At 40.5% G+C, this 23,081-nt stretch overlaps 2 protein-coding genes across 2 annotated transcripts; one reads left to right on the top strand and one right to left on the bottom strand.

Moving 5' to 3' along the window:
• Positions 1–227: 227 nt before the first annotated feature.
• Positions 228–4,167, top strand: gjb7 (gap junction protein beta 7). The gene is made up of 2 exons (XM_056764921.1): positions 228–361; positions 2,648–4,167. Exon 2 carries the CDS (start codon positions 2,669–2,671, stop codon positions 3,461–3,463), a length of 795 nt encoding a protein of 264 aa, XP_056620899.1. The 5' UTR covers positions 228–361; positions 2,648–2,668; the 3' UTR covers positions 3,464–4,167.
• A 3,999-nt stretch (positions 4,168–8,166) lies between these two features.
• znf292b (zinc finger protein 292b) lies at positions 8,167–21,748 on the bottom strand. Its single transcript, XM_056764901.1, has 8 exons — positions 21,164–21,748; positions 16,948–17,102; positions 16,765–16,843; positions 16,501–16,636; positions 16,220–16,422; positions 15,865–16,001; positions 15,617–15,758; positions 8,167–15,529 (listed from the first exon to the last, which is right to left on the bottom strand). Exons 1-8 carry the CDS (start codon positions 21,362–21,364, stop codon positions 8,675–8,677), a joined length of 7,908 nt encoding a protein of 2,635 aa, XP_056620879.1. The 5' UTR covers positions 21,365–21,748; the 3' UTR covers positions 8,167–8,674.
• Between the last annotated feature and the right edge of the window lie 1,333 nt (positions 21,749–23,081).

Genomic DNA, 23,081 nt, shown 5'->3' with positions numbered 1-23,081 from the left:
CACCCATGGAGACCATGACCATGGAGACAATGGCGCACAGACCGGTCGAGGACACGAGCGTGTGTGTTTCTGTTCTTTTCACAGTGTTTACACTAATAACACTACAGCAGGATCTCTGATGACTCTGCAAACATGTCAGCTTTTCTGTTTACCAAAAACACTGTACAGCAATAAAGCATCTGATTGGTCACATATCATTCGCTCCGCGTTTCCATTGACATAAGAGTTCATCATCCATGGTAACCAAACGGGTGCGGCACCTGTGCCAGGTGTATTTGACTATCAAATAGCACAGAGAAGCAGCGCCGTCTCTACCGGCCAGAGAAAAACAAGAGAAAAGACAAGTCAGACTACATGAAAGGTAAATACTTTCAGATTATTATTATTTCAAAAGATTAGGTTTATTACCATTTGTTATAACAACGCATTTTGTTGTTTATATCTTGCTGTGGATAAAACAGTCGGCTAAATAAATGTAAAGTAGGATGTGTGACATGTGTACAAGTAACACAATAAGGTTGTATTTGTTTACATTAGTTAATGCATTACCAAACATGATCTAACAATTTTTAGCATTTATTATTCTTACACCCTACACCGAACGCGATGTCACAAATGCCTTTTGTTTTTTATAGTTCATGTTCATTTCAGAATGTACGAACACATTTTGAAAATCAAAAGTTGAAAGTGTTAACATTACTTAATGCACCATAACCATACAGTCAACAATTGTACTGGAGTCAACTGCTTGTAATAGTATTTGACAAACATGTATAATCTGTATATATATACCTTATTTTTTATTCTGTGTAAGTGTTATTTGTATGCACCATGGGTCTAAGAGTAACGTAATTTCAATCCTTTATACAGTTGAAAGAAAAAGTATGTGAACCCTTTGGGCTTACTTGGATTTCTTCATAAATTGGTCATAAAATGTGTTCTGATCTTCATCTAAGTCACAACAATAGAGAAACACAGTCTGCTTAAACTAATACCGCACAAACATTATACGTTTTCATGTTTTTATTGAACACAACATGTAAACATTCATAGTGCAGGGTGGAAAAAGTATGTGAAACCCTAGTCTAATGACTTCTCCAAGAGCTAATTGGAGCCAGGAGTCAGCCAACCTGGGGTCCAATCAATGTGATGAGATTGGATGTGTTGATTAAAGCTGGCCTGTCCAATAAAAAACACACACCAGTTTTGAGTTTGCTGTTCTGAAGAAGCGTTGTCTGATGTGAACCATGCCTCACACAAAAGAGCTCTCAGAAGACCTACGATCAAGAATTGTTGACTTACATAAAGCTGGAAAGGGCTACAAAAGTATATCTAAAAGCCTTGATGTCCACATGCTAACATTTTTGTTGACAAATCTACAATAAGGAAAACATTAAACAAGAATGGACTTCATGGGAGGACTCCACGGAGGAAGCCACTGCTGCCAAAAAAAAACATTGCAGCACGTTTGAAGTTTGCAAAAGAGCACCTGGATGTTCCACAGCACTTCTGGCAAAACATTCTGTGGACAGATGAAACCAAAATTGAGTTGTTTGGAAAGAACACACAACGCTATGTGTGGAGAACAAAAGGCACAGCACACCAACATCAAAACCTCATCCCAACTGTGAAATCATGGTTTGGGGCTTCTTTGCTGCCTCAGGCCCTGGACGGATTACTGTCATCGATGGAAAAATGAATTCCAAAGTTTATCAAGACATTTTGCAGGAAAACTTAAGACCATCTGTCCGCCAACTGAAGCTTAACAGAGGATGGACGATGCAACAGGACAACGACTCAAAGCATAGAAGTAAATCAACAACAGAATGGCTTCAACAGAAGAAAATACGCCTTCTGGAGTGGCCCAGTCAGAGTCCTGACCTCAACCCGATTGAGATGATGTGACATGACCTCAAGAGAGCGATTCACACCAGACATCCCAAGAATATTGCTGAACTGAAACACTTTTGTAAAGAGGAATGGTCCAAAATTTCTCCTGACCGTTGTGCAGGTCTGATCTGCAACTATAGGAAACGTTTGGTTGAGGTTATTGCTGCCAAAGGAGGGTCAACCAGTTATTAAACCCAAAGGTTCACATACTTTTTCCACCCTGCACTATGAATGTTTACATATTGTGTTCAATAAAAACATGAAAACGTATAATGTTTGTGCGGTATTAGTTTAAGCAGACTGTATTTCTCTATTGATGTGACTTAGATGAAGATCAGAACACATTTTATGACCAATTTATGAAGAAATCCAAGTAAGCCCAAAGGATTCACATACTTTTTCTTTCAACTGTATGTATGAACTGTACATGTGGCAGAATTGACAAAAAAGCAGACTTTGACTAAGATGAATAAATGCTGAAAAACGATACTGTTCATTGTAAGTTCATGTTAACTAATGCATTAAGTAATGCTAACAAATACAGCCTTATCATAAAGTGTAACCTGTAGACTTAACTGTCATTTTGAAAAGCGATCACTGAGTCCGTGGGGTCACTGTACATTTAATTAATTTCAACGGTTGTTTCAAAGAAAATGTGTGAATCAGTGGAACCTCTTGATCTCATGAGGTGACACCTTAAACTTGTGTGTACCGTGTGTTGATTTCATGATTTGTAACATTGTGTTCTGACTTCCAGCCCGATGACATCCGAGAAAACATGAACTGGGGATTTCTGGAGAGTGTGTTGAGCGGAGTAAACAAGTATTCTACAGTCGTCGGACGGGTTTGGCTCTCCGTCCTCTTCGTTTTCAGGATCCTGGTGTTCGTGGCCGCCGCCGAGCAGGTGTGGAAGGATGAGTTCAAAGACTTTGTGTGCAACACTCAGCAGCCGGGCTGCGAGCAGGTGTGTTTCGACCACTTCTTCCCCATCTCACAGGTGCGTCTGTGGGCCTTGCAGCTGATCATGGTGTCCACTCCGTCGCTGCTGGTGGCGCTGCATGTGGCCTACAGGGAGCACAGAGAGAGCAAACACAAAAGAAAGCTGTACCAGGACAAGGGCAGCATCGACGGAGGTCTCCTCTTAACATACATCACGAGTCTGGTCCTCAAAACCTCCTTCGAGGTGGCGACTCTCCTCGCTTTCTATTTTCTGTACAGCGGCTTCAACGTCCCCCGACTGCTCCAGTGTGAAGAGAGCCCCTGTCCCAACACTGTGGACTGCTACATTTCCAAACCCACAGAGAAAAAGATATTTCTGTATATTATGGGATGTACGTCTATTCTATGCATCGTACTGAATGTGGTGGAGCTGGTGTATATTGTCTCCAAACAGTGCTGGAAGTGCTTCAGTAAGAAGTATGTTCCTGTGAACATAAGAGTCGGCTGTCACAGTCGACCTCCTTCCGTGGTGACTCTCGGTTCGGCCGCGCCACACCCGTTATCAGCGTCTAAAGAGGGGGGACTTCAATCTGCACTGGCGGGAAAGGACAACCCTACTCTTAATGCTGCGTGAAATATGGACTGTTGGATGTTTTTCTTTTCGGATTGGAATCTGCTAAAAATTCATACGTCACTCTCTAATAACCAAATCAGACCAAATGAATAGCATCATTTCATTCACATTTCTAAAAGAACTGAGGTTGGTCAAGTGTTATGTGGGCAATTTCACTCTCAGCGTTATTGATGTGACATTTTCTATCAAAACTTGAATTAGAGTGTTTATAACCAATGTATTGAAGTATCTCTCTAAAGTCCAGACATCAGAAAAATATATTATAAGTTTCTATTTAAAAAAAAAAAACGGGAACATGTGACAAAAAAAGGAAAGTTTCTGTGAGATGACATTTGTTTCAGAATTTCTGTGAATTCAAATGCACAACCCAGAAGCAATGATACCCAACAAATGGTTCTTTGTACAACATAAGGAAAAGAAATAAGGAAATGGACTGTTATAGATGTGACAATTCTGAAAACAGCACTTACCTGACAATGTAAAAATCATACTTTATCAATAAAGAGAAGGATGAAGGAAAAATAATATACGGTTTATGTTTGGCTAGTCGCTAGTGTCTAATATACTATATAATAAACTATTTATATTTTATTCATGTTAATATTCATTTGTGTTATTATTTTATTGTATAATAATTGTATTAATTCAACGATTTGTTGTTGCATGTTCATTTTATCAAATAAATAAACTATTTGTTGAAAGTGTCCAGTGGTTTTGACTACTTTAAAGAGAACGTACGGTACACTGACATCTTGGTATCACAGTCTAAACTCAAAGTATTAGAGAGACGAGTTTAGATGCGTTTGTTTTGCTGAACACAAAGGTATAGTACGAGTTTATCACACGGCTCGTTGTAATGTTTGAATCTGATAGGCTTATGTAATATTTTCAGGATCATTATTTCCAGATTAAAAACCTCCTAGTTAGCAGGTACATTATGCCTGAGTGAACTGATTTACAAAAAGTGAGTACAAACGACATATGAACTTTTATTAGATCTGTATTGGATTGATTATCCACAGAACGTGGTCAAAAGTGATGTACAACATTTTACTCTTTAATCAAATATATTATCACAAGGCTCGTTGGAATGCTTGATTCTGATTGGCCATTCGCAACATTTGCAGGTTCGGTATTCCCAGATAATAACCTCACAAAACAAACAGTAAACCGCATGCAGCAAATCATTTTGACTAATAAAATATACAATGAGGGAAATAAGTATTTGATGCTTATTTTGTAAGTTTGCCTGCTTACGAACAAATGAACGGTCTATCTATGAAGGGTTTTATGGTAGGTTTATTTTAACTGATCGAGACAGAATATTAAAAAAAATCAGGGGGAAAAAATGTTATATAAAAGTTATAAATTGATTTGCATTTCAGTCAGTGAAATAAGTATTTGATCCCTACCAACTATCAAGAATTCTGGCTCCGCAGATTGGTTATGTACCTATATGGAACACAGATGAGTCCTGTCACTGTAAGACTGTACTCCTGAGTCAGCTTGTTAAGAGGCCTGTCAACAGAATCTGTATCTTTCATTCAACCTCTCCACCACCATGGTCCAGAACAAACAGGTTTTAAAGGATGTCAGGGACAAGATTGTAGATCTGCACAAACTTTGAATATGCTACAGACAGAAGCTTGGCGAGAAGGAAACAATGGTTGGTGCGATTATTTGGAAATAAAAGAAATGCAAAATAATTATCCAATGCCCTTGTTCTGGAGCTCCCTGCAACATTTCCCCAATGGAGGAAAGATGATCATGAGAAAGGTTACAGATCAGCCCAGAACTACACGGAAGAAGCTTGTTTATGATTTCAAGACAGTCGAGACCACAGTAGCCATTGGTAGCACGCTATGACACAATAGATTGAAATCCTGAAGCCCCCGCAAGGTCCTCCTGCCCAAGAAGGTCGGACTCGTCTGAAGTTTGACAATGAACATCAAAATGATTCAGAAAAGGCTTTGGCGAAAGTGCTGGCACTGCTGTGACACCAAAATGGACTCCTGTGTTTGGAGGGAGAGAAATGTTGACTATGACCCCAAGAACACAATCCCTACAGAGAAGAACAGTGTTGGAAACATTATGCTTAAGGGCTGTTTATCTCTGCTATGGGTACATGATGACTTCACGGCATTGAGGGGCTGAGGGACGGGCCAGTGTACCGTAGAATCGTGGATGAGAACCTTCTCCCCTTAACTAGATCACTGAAGGTTGTCGACTTGCCCTTTAACATGACAAAGACCCAAAACATATTGCTGAGACAACCAAAGAGTGGCTTAAGGAGAAGCAAATCAAACGTCCTCACCAGTCTCTAGACCCTAGTCCTATAGAAAATCTGTGAATGATGATAAAACTACAAATTTGCTGACCGACAGCCAAGAAACCTTAAAGATTGACAGAGGAGTGGACTAAATATATCCTGACACATGTGCAAATCTGGTGACCAACTATCTAAATGTCTGACCTCTGTGCTCACCAACAAGGGGTTCTCCACCAAGTACAAAGTTATGTTTTGCTCAGGGATCAAATACTTGTTTCACTGACGGAAATGCAAAACAATTTATAACCTTTATATAACATTTTTCCCCAGATTTTTTTATATTCTGTCTCTATCAGTTCAAATAAACGTACCATTGAAATTATAGACCCTTCATTTCTTTGTAAGCAGGCAAACTTACAAAATCAGCAGGGGATCAAATACTTATTTCCCTCATTGTAAATATATCTTTTAATAACATATGGCGTCATATTTACAAAGGATAAAAACAATTTGCCTGTTCGTGACATTTGAGGGTCGTTTCTTACCTTAAAACGGAAAGTAAACGGCTTTTCCTGAAAGTTATGACAAATTCATATTTCATGTCCATTTTTTTTCTCATGTGCCGAGTAGCCATGTAATAAGTGGGATAATGTACAAGCAGCTGTCTGTTATCGCGAAATAAGCCCCTTCAGTGTGAAACAAGACCCTCCACTTCACATTGGGTCCTGATCACACTGTCAGGCATTATTTCTGCCATAACAACCGGCTGCCTGAACATTATCCCTTACTTGGAACAATCTGAGTGTGAGTAAAGGATTACAGAATTTTCACTTTTTGGGTGAAGTATCCTTTAATATGTTGTAAAGGCCGTTGAGATTCTTTGCATACTACATATTTACATAGAAAATACTGGGATTTAAACTCTATATTTCTAAATTAACTGGGCAGCACTGTCCACACATATAATTTTTCACTTTGTAGTAAAAACACACATTAAAAAGAAATGTTTTATAAGTGGCCTTGTTTGTGTGATAGCGTGGCTCAAAGTTTATACTTTGCATTTGTTTTTGTAGATAAAACCTTGTTTTCTCAAAACGTCCTGTTCACAACAAAGAAAAAATATCACACTGCAAATAAAAGAATGTCAAGAATTTCATTTTGACAAACATCTCAGAACATTAATTATAATGCGGAATCATAGAAACAGACTTGATCACACTGAAGATTTCTCTCCTTTTCAACGAGCGAGCTTAACATTTGGTTATGGGTTTGGGATAAAGGTTGGGTTACGGTGAGGTGTATCAGCGCACAGTTTTTCAGTGAAAGTACTTTAAGAGTATTTACAATTAATACAGGACACCCAGGTGAAAAAAAAACGTGTACTACATAATAGGGTTGTCACAGTACCATAACCATGTCTTACGATACTATACCAGCGAAAGTATCTCGATACCAAGTAGTATTACGATGCTGTGCCATATAATTCAAATCTATACAAAAAACACTGATTTAGATTAAACATTTTGTATTTACTACAGTAAACTGTATTATACTTTGCACTAGAATATGTTGTTGCTTTAACTGTAGCGATTGGATAAATTGTAGCAAATACTGTAGAATACTTCAATATTTATTTACTATGGTAAGACTCAAAAACACTAGTATCTATGAGTTTTAGTAGTTTACTGTAGTAAATACTAAAGGACACTAGATCATTTTTCACGTGGGAACTTATTTAAATGTGGGACAAAAATTCATTGATACAGCAGCGTTATATATATAATGGAAAATATTAGGCTTACTTTAAATGCACAACTAAGATGGCCAGTAGGTAGCATCTATTGTCCTCAGAGTTAGTGAATCATTTAACCAGCTCATTCAAACGCCAATTTGAATCATTAACTCGTCCGAGTCATTCAAAACACACATTCATTTAGGAGATAAACACCGCACAAAGGGAGATACAAGTGTTGAAATGAATATCAATGCCCATATGCAACATTAACTACGGTACTACAATACAACCGTTTAAAAAATAGAGAGGCATGACGGGTATTTTGAAGCTTTAGCATCGCGTTGTCACCGTAGCACCGGTACACAATGCAACCAAACTATATAATACATCTAAATGCACTAAAAGTACTCTGTTTTCACGCGCTTATCTTACTCTTAATATACACCCCCAAAAATGTAAAGAACCCAAGTATACTCAACTATGCTATTTTGAGACATCATGAACAGAAGTAAAAAAAACTTTTTTAGTATATGACGTAAAAATTATTGTTTTGCAAAAGAGCACTTTGAGTGCATTATGTAAATTAACTAAATAAAGTTTACTTGATGCATATGATTTACCAGGGCACACAATACACTAGTAAAACTCATGTCCTGGGTTCCTGCTGACATAGCAATGAAAAAAGAGACCAAAACCGAGTACCAAAAAGCAAGCTGTATTAAATTGGTTGCCATTGATTAACATACGGACTGCTGGTGGCAGTAGTTGATCAAAGTACCAGACACAACATTATTGACAAATTTCAGATTTACAGGGTGAACGGGATCAAAACGGTTACGAATTATACACGCCACATGACATCAGAACTGAACCACTTTCGCTGGATCGAAAAAGTCCAATGGAATATTACAAAGTCTATCCAAAACTCAATAAAGAACCAAATCAACTTTCCAAATCAAGGCAAGAAAATGCGCTGATCACTTTTATCTAAGGACATACATGCTTTAGAGGTATTTCATTATCTACTGCAACTATAAAGTCAGCCTAACATAGTCATAACACAGTCATGAGTTATAAACATCATACTGGGGACCATTATGATACCGGGCATTTAGTGTTTATCTTGAAATGCAGCTACAACTGTTCAGCATTCATTTCTTTCTGGGCATAAATTTGCAGTCATCATTCTTATCCTGAGTTCAATAAATTAATTTTCTTTTTCAAGGATCACCGACGGTCTCATTTCATGAAGCTGCTTGAGAAGAAGCTCCAAGACGCCAGAGAACACTTTCTGCACCTCAAATGTGACGTTGCTGAGAGCGGTCAACTTTTGGGGATTTTTAAATTCCACAAGTTTCAGGATATCCCGCGAAGGCATTTCTGCATCCGCTCTTTTGCACACGATCGTGGCGGTCTTTAGTTGGAAAGCAGCTGTCCGTTTACGTGAACCTCCGTTCATCTGTTCCGTTGCCTTTCTCTTGGATGTCCGTGATTCCTCCAGAAACTGAAGAAAGGACACCTCGAATCCCATGGGCTTGAATGAATTTAAAGGCATGTTCTGATCGGAGATGTCTTCCTGGGTCATAGTGCTGGAGGATGTGGAATCAGAGTTTAAATCCACATAACTGACTGTGCAACTCCTTGGAGTCCGCAGTCTCGCCGTCCTATTCTGTCCCGATGATTTCCTTACTATCTCACCCTTGCGTGGACGTCCCCTCCGGCGTTTAACCACTACGGAGATCTCTGAACACGTGTCCGTGGAAGGCTTGCTATCCGACAGATCGGGATCCTCTGTGGTTTCTTTCTCAGACGTGGGTTTTGAGAAGTCGGACTCGCTCGGCTCGGGCTCAGCGACTTCGTCGTTGTCAGACGTCTCGACTGAACTTTCCTCCGACTTATCCGTGTCGTCACTTCTGGATGCGATACGTTTATATCTGGAGCGAGGTAACTTTTTACAGTGGATAAAGTTGCTCCTCTGTTCTTCTAGGTACTGTTTTGGAAGACCATGCTGGAGGTAATGTTTCATTATATTTCGCTCTGACCCGGTCACCGTTTCGCATCCCTTTATCATACAAGCATACTGCAGCTGTAATCGTTTGGTGCACATCGCTGAGGCTTCTTCTTGGGTTTTCAAAATGGGTTTCCCATATTTGGTCCAGTTGTTTTTCGTGGTTTTGCACTTCTTCGGACATGCCTTTTTAATCGTTTTCTTGTTTGTTTCTCTGTTTTCTTTCTCGACGACATCAGCAGCATCATCATATTTCTTAGGACGACCGAGTTTACCACCCCTGCTGCCTTCCCGTGGATTCATTAGCAGCCGTTTGTAAACGTCATGGTGTTTCTTCATGGTGTGCCGCAGTAGATTGGAGCGCGTGCTGTAAGCGCATTCGCAACCCTCCACCTGACATCTGAACATGCCCTCCACTGGCTCCACTTTAGAGATTTTGATGTCTTTATGCTCTTTATCCACATGGTTAATGTATTTCCAGAATCCTGTAAACATCTCTGAGCAGTCGGGTTGATCGCACTGAAACCTGCCCAAGTTGATGCTGCACATCATGGCACCAGCTTTCTCAAGGGGTAACTTGTGTGGCTGAAGGTAGTGCTGGAGCAAGTCCGGAACTGTCTGGAAAATGCAAGAACAGTCTTTGACTTGACACCTGAACTCATCCACCTCTTTGATCTCACCATCAGGTTTATCCTCGGTCTCCTCATTCTTATCCTTCTCCTCCGCCTCTTCATCGATCTGCTCATCTTGATTGTACACCTCAAATTTAGGCAAAGCAGACTGATGCACCGCTTTGTAATGCAAAATCAGATTGTGTTGAATAGTAAAAGCTGCCACGCAGCCATGATGAACGCAACGATACGGTCTGTAAGGACTAAAGCTATCATCCATCTCTGATTTTTTCTCTTTCGGTTTCTTGGGAGATTCTTTTGGCTTTGGCAGGCGGGGCTTGCAAGGCTTGGGCTTTTTATCCAGGGGCTGGTTTTCTATCTGTACCTGTGCTGATGGATTTTGGGTTAAGGGAGGAGTAGGCGGAAGTTCTTTGAGCGGGGATCCATTGGAATGTCCGGGAAACCACGTCTTCGGATGCTGATCTACTCTTGGAGTCACAGAAGAATGAACAGATACGAGGACTGATGGCTTTATGGGTGTCTGACTCTCCAAAATTAAAGTCTGTTTTGCTATTCCAGGATGTTTGCTTTGAGGAACAACAGCAGACTGCTTGACAAGCGATGGACTGATGCATGTTTTCTTCATTATATCGGCTTCTAATGTCCCGGATGTAACTACTTGTTGTTGTTGACCTGTATCCGTCATGTTTTTGAATTGACTGCACACAACTGGCGTTGGGCAAGGGCTTCCGCTATCGCTCTCCACCAACCTCTGATTAGGATGACGCTTGCTTTTCAATTTCCTCATGTCTTCCTGTGAAAAGTTATGAATGGTCAGATAATGAGCTCTGAGGTTGGAGTTGCGTGTGAACGCCTTGTTACATATCTGACAGCTGAAAGGGGAGACGTTACATTGACCTTTTACCTCAGCAAGCATGTTGTCCGTGTAATTGTGCAGTTTGATAAGATGTTTAAAAAGCGCATCTTTTGTCATTGCTCTGTAAGTACAACCGTTTGCGTCACATGCAAATGGTTTCTCGTAAGTCGACATCTCAATGGCTGAATCATTGGACTCTGGTTTATTGGGTTTTACATCACTCGTTTTAGGTTGTTCCACAGTTCTGGTATCTTCAGCCATTTCTCTGTCTAGGTCAAGCTTCTCAAAAGATTTTTGGATTACCGATATTTCATCAGGGATGGCTTTGGTCGTATCGTTAGTCTCATTCACACCATGTCCTAAAGACATGGATGAATTGGTTTGAGATAAGCCCTCATTTAGAATGCCATCCCCCAACTGCAAAACAGTCTCGGCGGAAGTCCCAGCAGTGTTCCATTGCTGCTCACCTTGAGTTGCATCCGGAATCAAGTTTGACGTACACCGTGTCTCCCTAGGCACAGGACTTGCTACAGAAATTTGTGAGCAGGAACTATCAATGCTCGAGCCACGGGGCAGACTGTTTATTTTGTGAAGGTCTCCTGCCAATATCTGTTCACGCAGTCTTTCTTTGACGCTCTTTTCAGACACCAAATTCTGAGCAAGACTTTCCATGGCTGCCAAAAGACCATCATTTGACATCACGCTTGCGTTGCTAATGGTTGATTTTTCCGTCGTCTCAATTTTATTTACAGTTTCAGCTTGAAGAATTTGACTGACTTGCTCTGAAGAACCACTACTCAGGGTGGATGTCGAGTGATCTTCAGCCAACAACTTAGAAAGAAGAGGATCACTAATAGCATCTGTAAAAAGTGGATTGGAGCTGTCAGGGTATCTGGGTTGTATATGATGTTTCACACTACCAGTGTGCTGAATAACACTAGTTTCTGACATTCGATTATTTTGAGTATATCCACCACAGGCATTTGGAAGCTGTTCTTGTCCAGAGCTCACACACACATTTGACGAGTTCTGCTTGAACCCTTCCTCCATCTGTTTATCACTGCTAAAATTCGTGGAGCCATTAGCTTGAGGATACGTGACATTGGGAAACAATTTCGGATCAAGACGACCTCTTATCGGCGGGTGCGCAGGGATTGGCAGGTTCACGTATGAAGGAGGTGTTGGATGAGGAGAGTTGAGAAGATCAAGAAAGGAGCTGGGAAGGTCTGACGTCAGGTCAGCTTCATCGAATGGTTTGCAATGAACACGCTTTGACAAGTGCCCACCAAGAGATTTAGGACTCTGAAATTCTCGATAACACCTGCAACAGATAAACTTGCCATCTTTAATAATAGCTGGCCATTTTGTTCTTCTGCTTCGTTTGACTTTTTTGTCCCCATTGTTTGACACACTCGAAGTGTTATTCCGAGGAGCGGGAGAACTCTCATTTGATGGGGCACTTATGTTGCTCGAAAGAGGAAAATCTAAATTTGGTTCTGTCTTCAAGCTCACTGCACACTCGGTGCGGGGCACAGATAAGAATGAACCGTCACTTTGTTGTTGAGAGTAGGAGGACGCTAAGGGATCTTTCGGAATTGAGATGCTTACACTGTCAGTGTAAGGAGGCAACAGAGTCATTTGAGCAGATGACAAATTTGGATCTGCTACAGAATTAACAGCTTCCATCATATTCGAACCCATGACTTGTTGAGGTTGATTAATACTGCCAAGTGGATTCAAACTGTCAACACTTAGCTTTTGAACACTGTCTACTAAGGCAGGTGCGGGTGGATTATTAGGATGTAAAGTAGAATAGCTCATTCCTCTATGCTGGGCACCTTCAGTAGATGCTGTGTTCATGTGAGGAGTGAAATGACTGCCTGAAAGGGTGTTAATGTTTGTAGTCATTTCCTGAGAATGACATGTATGTTGTTGTAGGGCTGAATTGTGCCTGGTGTCCCACAAGTGACCTGTTGCCCTGTGAGACTGATTTGTACCAAGTTGAGAGATCACAATGGGATCCAATATATTTTCCATATGATTGGTTTGAATATGGCCTGTAGGAGCAGTTATGCCAGGGGCCACAGACGGAAAGCCCGAGTTGATACAGTTTTTTGAGTAGGGAGTGGATTGGGCATGAGGGTTTTGCGGTTGAACAGCAGGAGCGGGAACTTTTTGAGCAAGCTGGTCTTGTTGACTTGAATTGAGACTTCCTTTTTTAGAAACAGTTCGGAGTGTTGATGGCATTTCCACTTTGTTCTTTTTTGCTAGTTTCCACTGCGTGTAAAAATCACAATGAACAGCTTTCATGTGTTTGGTTACGCTTCTATAAGAGCTGTAGTCCCGTGTACATGAATCGAAAAGACATTTGTGTCTCTCTTTCACCACTTGGGTAGTGTTGTTTGTGTTTACAGATTGCACGGACTTGTTCTCACACGCTTGTCCATTACTTGTCAAGGGAGCTATTTGATGGTTAAGTGTCTGTGAAATAGCTGGAACCATTTGACCCAATGACACAAGAGGTGCTGCATTGTGGGAACCGTGCGTTGGAGACGTTATGGTACTATTATACATGCTGGAATACTGCGTCTGAACCTGACCTAAAGGAATAGGAGTGTATTGTCCATATACTCCATTGGTATTGTTGTATGAAGGAGTCTTAGCAGAATCTGTCGTCTGAAGCTGACCGTTCAAAGCATCAGTTGCTGGAACAGGTAGAAAGTCCTCTAATACACTCTGGTATGAAGACGTAGAGGGAATGGGATCTGAATCACTCATCAAGGCTTCCAGCAGAGATTCCTCTGGTCCGATTTGAGTCAAGTGAGAAATGTGAGTGCTCATGGCTGTCTGCGTCAGGTGGTCATTCGTTTGAGGGATCGGATGATGGATGGGAGTTTGAGGTTGACCTGTTTCAGGATGGACACACTCTTGAGTGGACAGTTCCAACACACTATTAAGAATATTGTTTACAGAATGCTTTACTTCCAGGGTGCCAGATGGACGATCCACTGGAGGATTTGCGCTGTAGGCTTGTGTGGCCGAGTGGGGGTCTGACTGAACAGAATTCTGATGCGTTTCATTCCATTGGTCTTCATGAGGTTCAGTTGGCAGTTCGTCAGAGCTCGGGACCTCCTCTTTTGTGACATGACTCTCTACGTGTATATCTAACTCAGTCTGACAATGAAACACTTTACCACAGTCTGGTGCTTTGCAGGTAAATGTTTTGTAATGCTGTGCCTCATGGTCGTACAATTTGTAGGCTTCTTGAAAAATCTTGCGACAACCTGGAAACATACACCTTGCCTTGAACCCCGGGTGCTCTTTCTTATGTACAATGAGTTCAGCATTAGAGTCAAAACTGGCTTTGCAATTGAGCTGTATGCAAATATAGGGTTTCGTTCCACAGTGGACCTGTAGGTGATCATTTAGGTGTTCAACGCTGACAAACTGACGACGGCAATACTGGCACACTACCTTTGTGCTCTGCATTTCAAGGAAGCGCTTTGCTTCTTCGTTGTCCCCGTGATCTTTCACGTGAGCAATGAGATTTCGGAAATATTTGAATCCCCTTCTGCAGCTTTGAACTGGGCAACTACTCCCTTCGCTGCCTTCCTTGATGTCCAAGGGCTCTTTGTCATTGGCATGTCCGTTAAAAAGTTTGTCGGAGTCCCTGTTGCAGTTGTTTTTTGTCTTGGCCTTGCTCATCTGATTTTCGCCACTTTTAGCCTTCAGAGCAGCTATGACAGGAGCAGCGGTTTTTGGGTTGGCCAATTTTTTACTCGTATTCATTGCGGCGAGACGTTCTTTGCACGAAAGTTTCACGTGCGATGCGACGTGTGGTTCGAGAGTCTCTTTTGTTTCAAAAGTCTCTAAACATATTGGGCAGTTGTAGAATCCATCTTTAAAGTGAGTCTGTGCGTGTCGCACAATTCGGTGACCAAGAAACTCCTTATCACACAAAACGCAATACTGCATGTAAGCCTGCCAATTTCTGAACCTCGCTGAAACAAAGCCTTTTTCTCTCAACTTTTTCATCTCTCTGTTCTTCTGCCTATGATCTGCGATTTCATTTAGTTCATTTGTTGCCTCCACAAAGCACTGAGACACATCCTTAAAATCCTCAGAAAACATGTTCGCATCTTCTTCTGAACCCTCAGGGTCGCCATCATTCAGTTCATCAATGGAGGACACAATAGATGCCTCTTCTCCCATAAGACCCAAACAGTGACGCTTTAATGTCTTCCAGTCCCAAAATTCAGGATCAAAGGGCCACTGGGTTTTGAGGACTAAGATCAGCTCACAACGCAGCGAGTTCGGTACTGGTAGATCTTTCTCCTCCAGCTTCTGGTCCGGCTCATTGTAAAGAGTTTCCACCGCATAGTAGGAGTCTACCGTTGGCTCCAGAAGAAACTCTGTCAGCTGGCAGGACCTTTTCACCTCCAGGTCCGTGGGTAAGAGACAGGAAATGGTTTTGCAGACCGTGGCCTTGGTACTTCCTTCACACGATTCCAATCGGAGAGCTCGTATACACATATCAATGCAAGTGGAAAGCCCAACTTTATCCATCTATAGATTGGGAAAAAAAGTAACGTTTAGTAATTCAAAGACATCTGTAAAATAATTAAATGAAACAAGAGCTAAGGGAAGATTCACCTCTGACTGGATAACTTTAATGAAAAAGAGTAGATGGAACACAGTTTTGGACAGAAGTGACATTTGACGGCATCGGTCCAAAAAGCCTTGCTCTAAAGGTTCTAATCGCTTAAGAAGTTTTCCCCAAAACAGAGTCAGCTCCCTGCCAAGAGATCACACATAAACTTTCCATGAAATCATTCACAAAATAAATAAACGTATAGCAAGGCATATTTTTTAAATTAGCGATGGTAACTGTCGTAACGTACCAAGCACAGTAAGAATCCTCTTGAAGAATCTGACGGGTCAAAAAACCTGAACATAAAGTAAATGCGGCTTTCTCTTCGCTGTCCGCCTCAAGGTTGCAAATCATCTCTAAAGCATCACGACAGTCCACTCTTGCCAGCTGAAGACAAAAAAACATTTGGATTCACTCTGAAGAATGAAAATCTACGTTCAAATGCCCAATGACAATAATCCTCAAGTCCTTGAAAATAAAGTTCAAGTTTAAAGTCATAGCTTTTTATTCAAGTGGCATATATTTTGAAGGACTGCTTTATAGCAAAAGCAGAATGACAAGATGCAAACGAAAAGTTTATCAAAGTTTATAGTTCGCTGTCTCACCTCTTCCATCACAATCTCCTGTGGCGCGATGCTGCACAAACAAACCAGGTATGTTTGCTTAAAGTGTCCCTGTTCTTCAAACTCGGAGAAGTCGGCACAGGTCTTGGCCAGCACTGCGGCCTGCTCGATATAGCTCTCCTTCATCAGGTGCTTGACTCGCATCTTAAGAAGTGTTGGTCCTTCCTGAGTGAGGAACTCGTGAACTGTAGAAATGAAAGAAGAACATTAGACTGCTGGTTCTTCACACAGAGATCAAGAGGAAAGAGGAGGGACAACAACACCTTTCTCCTGCGGTGGCGTGTCGTTTTTAAGGATACTCTGCAGCGTTAGATTGGTCCACATCCCTTGTTCTTGCGAGATGGTGTAGAGCATCCTCAGCTGAGAGATTCCTGACTCCTGTACCAGAGAATGAGCGATCTACAAAGAAATAGCAGCCCACAATATAGTCAGTACCTTACAGTTGTATAAGCTTTCGTTGATTTTTGTCAGATACATTTTGTCAATGTGGAGGACCTTAAATCTATCAAATGCAAATTCTGATTTACCTCTACAGATGACCTAAACCTGTCCCACAATGCATCTGGAACATTCTGGTGCAGAGAAATCAGCAACTCTACACAACTCCTACAGCAGGAAACATAAATCATGGGTTACAAAGCAAAAAACAGATAGAAGACAAAAAGAAATGAAAAAGATAAACAAGTATTTTTAAGGAAATGCATACTTACAGCGAGAGCCTTTCAAGCACGACAGGCACCTTTTCACACTGTGCTGAAAGACACGAGGACACGTGTGCAAAGCTGAGCAGGGCCATGATGTACACCTCCAGTACTGGTAACGGGTCCTCCTCCATCTTCCACAGACTGGCATACTCCACCAAAGTCTGAATCAAACAGACAGGGTTGATTTTTTATTAAAAACAGCGGAGAAATTATTTTTTTAAATCCAGTTTTATTTAAATTAGGGCATGGCGATTTGGCAAAAAAATCCTAAATCGATTTTTTCATTGTGTTTGACCGATTCAAGATGTCGATTTAGATTTTTTTAGACGTTGAAGTAGTCAACTTAAAAGCATAACTACAACATGTTTCAGGTAACATTATTTTTAATAACCACCTGGTTAACCCCATCATGAAGTGATCAATGTGCTGTAAATGTAAGAAATGTTATCTTGTTATCTGTTAAATATCCTCACAAAAACATGTGCAGCAAATATTGCACAAACTTAACCCAAACATATCTTGCATGTTCAGACAATATAAATAAGATAAATGCTAAATATGTAGAGATAACATTTTGAAGGTTAACCCAAAGAGGCAAGGCAACCTTACTACAGAAATGTGAAGAGTTATTTAACCTTAGTGATGAGATTTGCATATGTCTCGTGCACTTTTAAGCCCCTTGAATCTTACATACGCTCCTTTCAAAGTGGCATCATGGCAGAATATTGAATGATGCTCACTTCGCAGGACACTTACGATCGTATTGAACGAACCGTTGAACGGAATAAGGGAAGTGTGCAAAGCGGGGGGTCGCGAGAACCAGGATTAAGCACCACTGTCCTATGTTACTATATAAAAAATACAGCAAGAGCATCTCACCCATAAAACGCATATATAATACAATGATACAATATACCTTTTAAATAAAATTGAGCAAAACAAGTCAATACAAAATTGAGTCCTCTCCCTTCTTGAATAGCCTATATTTTTTAGCCTTTATTTTTAATTTTTAATCAATAATTTAAGGCTACTGACAACAGTGGATATATGACTATTAATGCAACATTATACAATAAAAGTCCTTGCAATAATCCTTAAGTACTGTCACATGCCTTGTACTAAAATGCCAGCACCTTTATCTGAAAAACCAAAACTGAAGCACAAATGTCTGTTGTTGAACACACAAACGCATCTCATTAACTGTGCATCTCAACATCATTATAGTACATTGGCCCCCAAGGTCAAAGGGTGGTGAGGGGCTAAGACTTCCCATTATATGGTACACGGTTGTGCTCAAATGAACACTGGAAACAGATTGTATGATCACAGTTACAAGTTCAGAAATAATAACAAAAAGATTAACTAAATAAAAAACAGGCTCTCCAAATGTTTATCCACAATTTGCCATATATCTTTTCTGATTACAAAAAGCAAAAACGCTTGTCTAACAATGTTATAGCTTGGAAAATTGAAGTTGATGACTCCCCAAAACAGAAGGTTTTGTTGTCAACATGGTCAAACGTGTTCAGATTTCTCATGTGATGATGAAACAACTTGTGAAGGTTAGCAGCATCTCTCTGACAAACTATAATGATGTGGTTCACTTCAATGACTGAAGTTTAAACTTGATGCTATGATGTCATGCTGAAAATGTTTTGCTCTTTACTACAAGCCAAACAAAACATGACTGTGAGATGAGAAATGTGTTAGGTAAACAGATCGGTACATTGGATTTTACTTTGTCTAATTGAAGTAATATCAACTAACCAGCAACGCAAAAAAAAAAAATGCACTTGGACTGATCACCCACTACCCATCAAAAGTTTTTGGACACTTACTTGTGTGTTCATATTCTTTCCATATTTTATAATAATAACAAACTCATCAAAACTATTAAATAAATCAAAGGGAACTATGGGAATTATGTTGTAACTAAAATAAATTAAAGCGTGTTATACTTCATCATCATCACTGCTGTCACATTTTGACCAGAATTCGTAGACATTTCATCAAGCATCTTCAAGAGACGCTTTTTAAATAATATTAAAGGAGTTCCCATCTATTCTGTGCTCTTATTGGCTGCATGTTCTTCATTATTCAATCAAAGAAGTCCTTTTAAAAAAGAAATGCTAGTTTTGTTATGAAAAAAATATGTTTGTTTGAAAACTAATTTCAGGCATTAAAGCATACAAATTTAGATCAAACCTTCTTTAAGATAACGAGAAACATTTCACACAAGTGTCCAAAAACGTTTGACCGTTATTGTAAACATATAGTTCCAAACTGCTCTAGAACTATACAGAAATTCTTATAATGAATGTTGATGCATGCTTTTTAGAATTGCTAACTGAAACTATTTACATTTACACATTCAGGAGACGCTTTTATCCGAATATGTTTCGTCCGCTATATGTTTCATCAGTGTGCATGTCACATAGGAACCATTAAAAGCATTTCAACTCATTTATCAACACACACACACACACACACACACACAAAGATCCTTACAGTTTAACCTGATGTGCACTCAATAGCATATTCTCACAGCTTGAGCTATTCCATTTAAACTTGAACAAATGCACCGGGTCAAGTGAAAGATTTATTAACAACATTTCAATTTGATTTTTATAGTTAATTTTTTCCTCTAGACAATAAAAATGCACAGTCCACATGACAAGTGGCAGATTGTGAAATCAATATTGTGTGAAAGATAATACCGGCCAGTGAGAAAATGATCAACCATCAGAAGGAATGTGAAAGATCTCTTTCAGTTTTAAGTATATTTTAATTAGGGATGCGCGATATCGGAATGGGCCAACAAATGGTCATTTCTTCTGTTATCAGTATCTGTCCAATAATAAAACCAGGCCGATATGTTAAAGCCATAAATCATTTTCTGAGAGAGATTATTTTTCTTCACTTACTGCAATTAGAGAATCGTTAATTAGTAGGCTTGATTTTTGGATAAAAATAACTTAAAAGTAAATATCATGTTTTACTGAAGATAAAAGCAGCTGTCCTCTTTCGGCCTTTTCTTTCAGGCTGATAAAAATGTATTTAATATTAGGATTCTGTATATGGGCCAACACATCGGTTAACAGCTTTCCATGTTAAAGGGATAATTCACCCAAAAATGTTCATTCTGTCATGAATTAATCACTCTATAGTTGTTCCAAACCTGTATTAATGTCTTCGTTTGACAGAACATAGATAAAGATATTTGGACATTTGCTTGTAACCAAACAGTACTTAACGGACCCCACTGACTAGTTGGAAAACTGGTAGTCCAAAGTCTACATTCTTCAAAATATCTTCTTTTATGTTCAACAGATCAGAAAATAAATAAAGTTATTTTTGCGACTATGGTCGTCAAAGCGGCGGAAGAACTGTTTGGTTATAAGCATTCTTCCAAATATCTTTTTCTGTGTTTATCATAACAAAGAAATCTATACAGATTTGAATCAACTAGAGGTGAGTAAATGATGACAGAATTTTTATTCATAGAGGAATCATCCCTTTAAAGATCGATCAGTTTTCGACCCAACTTTAAAGCATTATCATAGCACATTTCACACCAATCTTTACCATCATGCAGCCTTAGAGCGTAAATGATGATGTGAGCATCAGATGATGCTGTGCAGTGAGAACCAGATTATGAAAGTGATGAGTGAGTGACCAGTGACCTGATGTAATGCACATGGATGATGTATCAGATTATGATGATGTACATTGACAGATTATGATGCAATGTGAGACATATTATGTACCAGATTTTGATGACGTAAAGCTCATTATGCACACTGAGTGACAGATGATGTGCTGTGAGTAAAATGAAGTGTGTATTAGATTATGATCACGTGCAAAGGTTCAAATGAACATTGATATCAGAGGATGTAGTGCAGTTATAGTTGATAGGCATCCGGTCAGTGATGGATGATGTGCAGATATAACTGTAGCTTTAATTCTGCAGCTGTGCGTGCGCTGCGTGCTTGTTTACAGTCCTGCGCGAGATGCACACATTAGCCAGACTGATCGAGACAAATAACGACACTGAATTCGCGACACACCCGCTACAAGCGTGCTTTAACATCAAGGGTACTGTTATTATTCGTTGTACACAGAAACGCGTTAGTTATCACGACAGAGGTGATCGTATTTCAGTCGCTGTGCGCATGTTTATGAGTGCAGCTGCGCCGTGTTTTGTCAGACAATCTGCACGTACCTGACAGAACTCATAGCAGTACTGCGACGCGCGCTCGTCAGGCGACTCCACGCTGTTATTCAAAGTCGCCGCTATCTCTTCCAGACGCGCCGAGAATGCGTTTAAAGCGTCGGAAGCGTCGACCCGCTCGCCGTGGTCCTGCTCGGCCTCCTCGTCCGCCATCTTCACTAACAATTCCGCCGCGTACGCACAGCGCGTCATGTGACGAAAAATCACCGTGCGTCCTGACGCACAGGTCAAGTCACGTGACTCACCTCAGCACCGGACTGGATCTTCATTCAAAGCAGCTAAAAGGGGTAAAAGCCTGACTAAAGACCGCTAAGCAAACCACAGGCGGTTGTTTATTTTTTAATGGGGGAGAAGCTTCACTGCGCTGAATAAATTTAGATACAAAATAGTGTATCATGCAATGGTTCGCTTGTTTGTTAATCTTCAACATGTTTAACTCTAATCAATGCATTTGTCGGTAACTGTATGCCCTGAAGTCATTAAAGTGCCTCGCGTTACCCAAGTCATTTTGTGCATAGATTTTCCAATCGTAGAAGAGGGTAAAGTTAGCCATAATGTTTCGCCTTCATTCATGCAGTGCTGCGTGCGCAGAGCAGATCGGCGCATGACGTCAAAGTACCGCCAAAACTGTTACTCTCGCGGTCCTTCAACGTCATACACCGATTGCTCTGCGCAGGGCCGCATGAAGTCAATAGGCTTGTTCGACTTGATGCGGCGCCGCAATACTCGTCAGGCGGATAACATCACAATACCTTATAATAGTTAATTTTTAATAGTTTATCGAATAACTCTCGCGGTGCTTTGATGCCATCCGCCTGTCGGATCATGCGGCGCCGAATCAAGTCGAACAAGCCTAATCACTCGGCTGTAGGTTTTGTGCGTATATAACAGTAAACGCAGTTAAACAATGGAATCATGTAAGTTTGGGAATAAATCAAAACAATGTTACATTTGATCATCTATAGTGTGGCAAGTGGCCACCCTTCGTCTACAATAATTTACAAAAATGTACTTTTGTCATTTTATTCAAGCATCTTGTTAAGGCCTGAGATGCTTATACTGTCATGAACTCTCATGTGAGACATGGCGTGGGAACCCAGGTGCAGGCAGAGGCAGGAACAAACAAGGAGGTGAAGGGGTTAACAGATTTATTTAACAAATAACAAGACTAACCAAACAGGTAAAACAAAACCCACGAGGGGGAAAACAAGACAGGATAATATATATATATAAATAAAGACAAGGACACTAACCAACTAAACTAAGAAAACAAACACTTGGAACGAACACTAAACTAACACTCACTACTCACGGGGGAAACAGGAAACAGGAAACAACGACTTAGCATAGATGTAGCATACAGCATACAACGTACCAGAACACGTAATCACATTCAGCATAAACACATTCAATGCACGAGCAACGAGACAAAGAAACATGAGGAGTCTTTATAGGGGAGGTAATTAACACTAACTATGAAACAGGAGGGTTGGGCAATGACGCGACTTGAGGAGAGTATGGAAGACCGCAAGGGTCAAAAATATCTCTCCTCACACAAAACCATCAGGCAATGCCATGGCTCCACTTGAGACAAGAATAAAACATGACATGGTAGTGGAACCATGACATAAGCCCCCCCTTTAATGAACACCTCCAGGTGTTCATCAAGGGGTCACTAACAAGACAAGACTAACTTAGACAAGGACAAAAACCAGACAGACAAGCTAAACATAACAAGAGGCATACAAGACATGATTACGAAAGGGTTGGGGTGAGATAACAAAAATAACAGACATGGGAGGGGGGGCGGGGGCAAACAAGAAAACACAGGAAGTCCAGAAGGGGGAGGGCTGGGTGGGAAAGTTCCAGCCCTTGGGGACGTGCCAGGGCGCGGAGCCCCAGGGGACTT

This window comes from Triplophysa dalaica, chromosome 13 (genome assembly GCF_015846415.1).
Source record: "Triplophysa dalaica isolate WHDGS20190420 chromosome 13, ASM1584641v1, whole genome shotgun sequence".
Taxonomy (NCBI): domain Eukaryota; kingdom Metazoa; phylum Chordata; class Actinopteri; order Cypriniformes; family Nemacheilidae; genus Triplophysa; species Triplophysa dalaica.
Note: the sequence above shows the minus strand (reverse complement) of the source record. Positions and strands in the feature narration are given on the sequence as shown.